Source organism: Cryptotermes secundus, unplaced genomic scaffold, assembly GCF_002891405.2.
Source record: "Cryptotermes secundus unplaced genomic scaffold, Csec_1.0 scaffold26, whole genome shotgun sequence".
NCBI classification, from domain to species: domain Eukaryota; kingdom Metazoa; phylum Arthropoda; class Insecta; order Blattodea; family Kalotermitidae; genus Cryptotermes; species Cryptotermes secundus.
Genome location: NW_019743656.1, coordinates 2,880,610 through 2,888,276, shown reverse-complemented (window position 1 = coordinate 2,888,276; position 7,667 = coordinate 2,880,610). Strand labels below are relative to the sequence as shown.

At 37.1% G+C, this 7,667-nt stretch overlaps 1 protein-coding gene across 1 annotated transcript; it reads right to left on the bottom strand.

The window, feature by feature from the left end:
* Positions 1 to 3,901: 3,901 nt before the first annotated feature.
* LOC111874133 (protein giant) lies at positions 3,902 to 4,504 on the bottom strand. The gene has a single exon (XM_023869361.2). The coding sequence runs from the start codon at positions 4,337 to 4,339 to the stop codon at positions 3,902 to 3,904; it is 438 nt and encodes a 145-aa protein (XP_023725129.1). The 5' UTR covers positions 4,340 to 4,504.
* Positions 4,505 to 7,667: the final 3,163 nt, after the last annotated feature.

The window sequence follows — 7,667 nt, the reverse complement described above, 5'->3', positions numbered from 1 at the left end:
AACCCCCTCACCACGATAAGGGGGGATAAAGCATATATGCAATAAAATGTTAAGGGGAGGAGTTTTTCCTGACAGACTAGAATATGCCATAATAAAACACTTGTATAAGAATGGTGATATATGGAATGTATCTAATTTTAGACCTATTTCACTTTTACTCCTAACATCTTTCTCGAAAATATTTGAAACTATAATATATACAAGAACTTTAGAACATCTTAATAAGTATAATATCCTAAGTACTGAACAATATGGATTTGGGAAAGGATCAAAAACAGATAAAGCAATTTACAAATTGACTACAGAGATTTTAAATTCTGTGAACAACAAACAATTAGTGGCAGCCTTTGACTGTGTAGATCATGATATCTTGCTGTCCAAACTTAAATTTTATGGTATTACTGGGAAAGATCATGCACTTTATGAATCTTGTTTAAGTAACAGATATATTAGAACAGTAATACATAAAAGTGATGTGAATACAGTATCCTCAGATTGGGTTAATGTTAGACAGGGAGTGCCGCAAGGGTCTGTATTAGGACCTTTGTTGTTTCTCTTATACATAAATGACTTGCCCAAAATATTAAACAAATTTTCCACACCTATAATTTTTGATGATGATACTAGCATCTTATTTTCAAACTCTAATACAAATGATCTTAGCAGGAATATTCTTATAACAATTGAAATCTTAAATGGATGGTTTAAAGCTAATAAATTATCTTTAAACTTTAAGAAGACACACTGTATTCAATTTGTACTACTAAGACAATAATGTCAGATACTTTTGCAATTAATCATAATAAGTTTAGCAACAGTACCCTCAGTACTAAATTCTTGGGAGTTATAATTGATAGTGCAATAATATGGAAGAATCACAGTGATTTACTTATAAAGAAATTAAGTACGGCTTGTTGCATAATTAGAAATATGAAATATTATGTCTATTTCAGATTTAAAGGTAATCTATTATTCCTTTTTTCACTCCTTAATGAGCTATGGTATCATCTTTTGGGGAAACTCATCTAATAGTTCTATTTTTTTCTAAAAAAATGCTATCAGAGTGATGTATGGATATGGCAATAGGGTTTCGTGTAGAAACATATTTAAGGAGTTAAATATTTTGTCACTTGTATCCGGCGCCACTACACATTTTATATACATATGTGTGTGCATTTTTTTTGTGTCTGCATATTATTGTGGTGAGGGGGGTTTGAGTATGCCAAGGACCCTGAGAGCTATACCAGCGGTAGCGTAGCTACTGGCAGGGCCTCCCTTGCTGGACAGGTGAAAGAGTAGGCATTATACGAAGAGAGACACCAAAAACCAAAAACTGATGCCGGAAGCAGCGCCATCAGCAGCGACTTGAAACACAGAGCAAATGATCCTCAAAATGGTTCAAGTTCGTATAGCAACAGGCGTGACCAGAGTGGTTTGAATGGATGTTGTACTGCGATGTGGAAAGCAAATGGAATAACAACTACATTATCACTTTTCCTGGATAGTCTCTTTCCAAAAACAGAGACACCATGTATGTGAACCAGAAGACGAGGAAGAAGATGTAAGAAGATCCTGGATGACGTTGGGGACAGAAGAGGATATTTTTGAAGGAGAAAGCTCTAGATCGCATCAAGTGGAGGAACTGTTTTGGAAGAGACTGTGGACCTGTCGTCTGACAGATTACTGATGAATAAATGAATCACAATATATATTTTCGTTGTTAGTGTATGTATTGCAAAATAAAGTTCTTTTTCCATCAAACATTGAGTCTCATACTATTGATACTAGACAAAGACAAAACCTCAAGCTAATCTAACTATTTATCAAAAAGGAGTTAATTACATGGGTATAAAAATATTCAATAAATTGCCCATAGAGATCAAGAACACATCCAATAATTTAAAAAAAGTTTAAGTTTGTATTAAGGCATTTCTTGAATGCTCATACATTTTATACTCTGGATGAATATCTAAATAGATAATTTATAATATTGTTGTATTCATTGTTCTGTCTAGTTATGTAATATTTATGTACGTATTCTGTGCTCTATGTTATTTTATGAAATGTTCTATATCCATCTTTGTATCTCTCGAACTTACAAGAAATACAAATACAAATTTAGTTGTACGATGAAATCATCTGTGTTGTCAATGTGAAGTTAATATATATAGAACTCAAGAAATGTATGAGTATATAAAATTAATTTTTTTTGTATGCAGTAATGATATAGGCAGCAGTAACAGTTGGTGCAGAAACGATGTAAGGCACAATTAAAAATAATTCTTATGGAAGACTGGGGGCACGTGGTAGAGTAGTTGGTTGAGCCACTATGCTACAAGCAGGAACGTCGTGAGTTCAAGTCCCGATGAGGTCATTGGATTTTTTCAATTGACCCAATCCTTCCAGCTGCACTATGGCCCTGGGGTTGAATCAGCCTCTAACAGAAATGAGTATCAGGAATTAATCATATAATGTTCCTGGGGAGTAAAGCGCGGCCAGCGTGTAAGGATGACAACCTTACCGCCATCTTTGAACCGATTGTCTAGATCAAGGGTCTCCAAACTATGGCCCGCGGGCCAAATGCGGCCCGCGATGTGATTTCATCCGGCCCGCGAAAGAATTGTGCAGAAATGCGCCAATTGAACTAATTTTCCAATGAGTACTGGTAAAAAAAATACTTGTTCATAGATTTCAATACATGAATTAAGATTGTGTTTAAAATATATTGATATTCCATATTGTGTTAATATTAATATTATTCACAATTTTACTAATTCTGGACCGTATACTGCGCGGTATTTCTTCGTACTTGTTTGTCCTCGATCGGCAGTCACTTCGTGGCAATGTAGGTAGCGTGAGCAGTTCGTTACTAGCCGTCTTGTGCACAAGACTTCTTGCAGTGGTGCAGTGTAATTGTAACAGATCATCACCTCAATTTTATCAGATTTTAAGAATGCAAAAAGAGTTCCATCATTCACATTAATTGTTTTATTATAATTTGTAATGAAAATATGAGCATTTGCTGCTACTGTCTGTTGTCATTAATATATGATAATTTATTCTCACGTACTTTGTATTTAGTTTACGAAATTCTGTGCTTTCAATAAAACTCTTTTTTTTTTCATTGGCACTAGAACCCCAGTGGGCCTAGGCCTACCTCCATGAACTTCTCCGTTCACTTCGGTTTTTCTAGATCTTACACAATCGGTAGGACTCCTTGGACGGGTGATCAGCTCGTCGCAAGGCCTCTACCTGTACACAAACACAGAAAAACGCACACACATAAACTATACATCCATGCCTTGAGTGGGATTCGAACCCACGATCCCGGTTTCCAAGCGAGCGAAGACAGTACATGCCTTAGACCGCTTGGTTACCGTAACCAGCAAAACCCATATACCTAGAGTTATTAATTTCTCACTTTATCCAACCTGTTGAAAATGCTGAATTACCTAATGTGGCAGGCCTTTCAAAAAGTTTGGAGACCCCTGGTCTAGATAATGTGGGACCCTCAACGTCTCACAAACCTATGGGCCTACACAGCCTGTTACGGGGATAGCTTTACTTTTTTTTAACTTTATGGAAGATTAAGAATCTGAACAACAACCATCATTTTCTGCAATTTTGGAGATAAATACTTTATTACAATGCGGCAAAAATCCTTACCCTGGCAACAAATCTCTCAAACTCATTTACATTTTTAATCATTATGATCATCATTAAGGTTACTTGAAAAATCAGCCAGTTGTGTCTCAAGTTGTTTCTGACATATCGATTCAGTTGACTTCCGGTTTATCGAACATTATTTCATCACCAAAAATGTAATATAAACAAGGGTCACATGGTCAGATTTTTGTATGCAGAACTCCGTCTCCACACACAAGTAAACACTCTGAAGCACTTAAAATGTCTTATGTCTGCAGACAACATGGTATTTCCAGTCTTGGTGTTGCATGAGTAGACATCTCAATGCCTTGTTTTCTCGCTCCAAGTATGATACCCTGATTGTGAGTTTGTCCTCTTTTGCCCTGCGGAGATCTCGTGACCGCTTTGCTGCAAGATTGTTTTTCTTCCGTTTCAACAGATACGCTGCATCCTTTCCATTTGAAGGAGTTCCTTCTGTGGATGGTGACTGCTGTGGACTTGGTGTGTGCTTTGGTACTGGGGCACTCTTTTTACTTTCACCGTTCCTCTTTGCGGCTTCTAGAAAAGCCAACACCCTATTCCTGTACTCCGTGTATGATTCACCTGTTGCACCACTGGGCTCTTCCAAATGGACTGGTATTGCATTAAATGGTCTTGTAAATTTCTTTGCTGGATTTCCAGCTGTTACTGGCATGTCTGGTAGATCATTCCCAGTAATCTGAAATGCCAGTAGCTGGAGTCCGAGAGGTGAAGGTGATAATCCTGGTAAGCTGCAGTTTGATGAGCTATTTCCAGGTTTTGAACTTGTGTGGTTGGTGGATCCTCAGTGGACGGTGTGCGATGGAACATCACATACTGTGGGAAAGAGGGGGTTGGCTGTGAATCTTTAGAAATGGAAGGGATAGCAATTGAATGCAATGGCATATAATGAGTTGGTACTGAACACATATCTGGAACCAGGGGTGGGGAGACTGGATTAAAGGGCTGCGGAAGCAGCTGAGGATGCCTACTAATGACATTGGCAAGTCTGTGGAATATCGGAGTATTTTATGAAAGGATGAAAAATGAAGTTGAAGGCTGACCATGATTTACAATAATGTGTGGCAGAACTTTTTCAAGCAGGAGGCGAAATATGTTCTAAGATCCACAAATCTAATTTCTTCTATTTGGCATAAGGAAAAATTGCCTGATCAGTGGAAGGAGTCTATTATTGTACCAATTCTCAAGAAGTGTAATAAAACTGACTGTAGTAATTACTGGGGGGTATCACTGTTATCAACTTCATACAAAATTTTATCCAATATTCTTCTCTCAGGGTTAAGCCCATATATAGATGGAATTATTGGGAATCATCAGTGTGGGTTTCGACGTAACAGATCAACTACAGATCAGCTCTTTGGCTTTCGTCAGATACTGGAGAAAACATGGGAGTATGATGAGACAGCACATCAGCTATTCATAGACTTCAAGAAAGACTATGATTCGGTTAGGAGGGAAGTATTGTACAATATTCTGATAGAGTTTGGGATACCAATGAAACTAGTTATGTTGATTAAAATGTGTTTAAATGAAATGTAAAGTCAAGTCCATGTAGGTAAACATTTGTCTGATAAATTTCCTCTCCAGAATGGTCTAAAACAAGGAGATTCTTTATTGCCACTCCTTTTCAACTTTGCTTTAGAATATGCAATTAGAAAGGTCCAGGGAAACCAGGTGGGACAGAAATTAAATGGGGCACATCAGCTGTTGGCCTATGCCGATGATGTGAATGTACTGGGCGATAATGTAAATACCATAAAGAAAAACACACAAACTTTAATTGTTGCAAGTAAAGAGGTTGGTCTAGAAGTAAACACACAGAAAACCAAGTATATATTGCTGTCTCATCACCAAAATGCAGGGCAAGATCATGACATAAAAATAGGAAACAGACGTTTTGAAAATGTGCCACAATTTGGATATTTGGGAACACGATAACAGATCGAAACCTGATTCAGGAGGAAATTAAAGAGGAGATTGACCTTGGGTAATGCTTGCTACCATTCAGTCCAGAACCCTTTGTCTTCTTGTCTGCTGTCCAAAAACATAAAAAATTAGAATATTCAAAACTATAGTTTTGCCTGTGGTTCTGTATGGGTGTGAAACTTGGTTGGTGATATTAAGGGAGGATCATAGACTGAGGATATTTGGACCAAAGAGAGATGAAATGACAGGAGGTTGGAGAAAACTGCACAATGAGGAGCTTCATAACTTGTTCTCTTCTCCAAGTCAAAGAGGATGAAGTGGGCAGGGAATGTAGCACGAATGGGGGAGACGAGGAATGCGTATAGGATATTGGTGTGAAAGCCAGAAGGAAAGAGACCATTGGGAAGACCAAGGCATAGGTGGGTGGACAATATTAAGATGGATCTTGGAGATATATGATGGGATGGTATGGATTGGATTGATCTGGCTCAGGATAGGGACCAGTGGTGGGCTCTTGTGAACACAATGAAACTTCGGGTTCCATAAAATGCTGGGAAATTCTTGAGTAGCTGCAGAATTGGCGGCTCCTCCTTACTCTATGACTAAGTAAGTAAGTAAGTAAGTAAATAAGTAAGGTGGAGTACAGCAGTCTTGTGCAATGACTGCCTCTGCTTTATGAGGGCAAATACAGAGATCTATTGTGTCATCTGTATGTTGATGATAAAGTTGCGAGTCTGGTGATGAAAAGTGAACAGGTTGATGACTGTATTCCATTGATGAGAATTTATGTAATCCTGTGCTGAATTTGGGTGTCACCTTATTGATTAGGAAAATCATAATATTGCTGTGGAGGAAAAGAGTCACATTAATGCAGTACTTATTTCAAACTGATTAAGCCTTTGTGAGGCCTATCAAAGTGTTTATAATAAAACATTCTACTGGCGTTCTTATATCTGACTGCACAAAATATGACTGACAACTGATTACTTTATCAGAAACTGTTTAGTAATTTCTAATGTATGCTATTTTAATTAATTTTAACAGTGATTTCTAGTTAACATATAATTTTTATACTATCAGATTATGGGAATTGAATCTGTATTGATAAATACTAATCTTCCTGTTCATTCTATGATTTTTTATTTAAGGTCTATTTCAGGTTAGATTAACACTTGTATTTATTACCTTTGATATTCTTCTCTGTACATGTATATATAATTGTTTTTTTTTAAGAATTGTTGTTCAGTAAGACAAATTATGTGCCATAGCTAAAGCGGTTAGTCGCTGGCTACCCACCATGGCGGCCCGGGTATGGTCAAGTGGGATTCGTGGTGGACAAAGTGGCATAGATTTTCTCCGAGTACTTCGGTTTCCCCTGCCAATCTTCATTCCACCAATTGCTCCACAATCACACTCGCCTATTATCTGGGGCTGGTACAGTAGGCCAGAAGTGGCCGCAGTACAAGGGACTCAGTTCCAACCCACTTAGCAATAAAAAAACGAAGACAAATTATAATGAAAGGAAGCCTCCATAACCCTTACTCCAGATACCCCTAAATTGCTTTTTATGGATTCAACAGAATACGTTGCATCTACAGAATTGATAACAATCAACCATGATGTTACTGTTCCTTTGATGTTGGACTTTATATGTACAAAGGATTTACAGGTTGAAAAGTTATTCTATCAAACTGTACATTGTTACATGCCAGACCATGGTACTCATCACAGTCACCACCATGAGAATATGAATTTCATGACGTGCATTTCAGGAGAAAATTAGCCCTTATATCATAAAAGTGAGAAGAAATATGTATTTGTGTATGTGAGGCTCTGCTGTTTATAAAGAAGGCAAAATATATAAAAGGTCAAAGCAAATAATTTATTTAAAATTACAGTATAGAGTATAATGTATATATATATATATATATATATACACAGGACATATGAGCACATAGAACCATAAACTATTCACATATTCATTGATCAAAGAGGCTTTTAGCCAAATACTGTGTTGAAATTCATGTTCCAGACTGCACACATATATCTGAAGGATT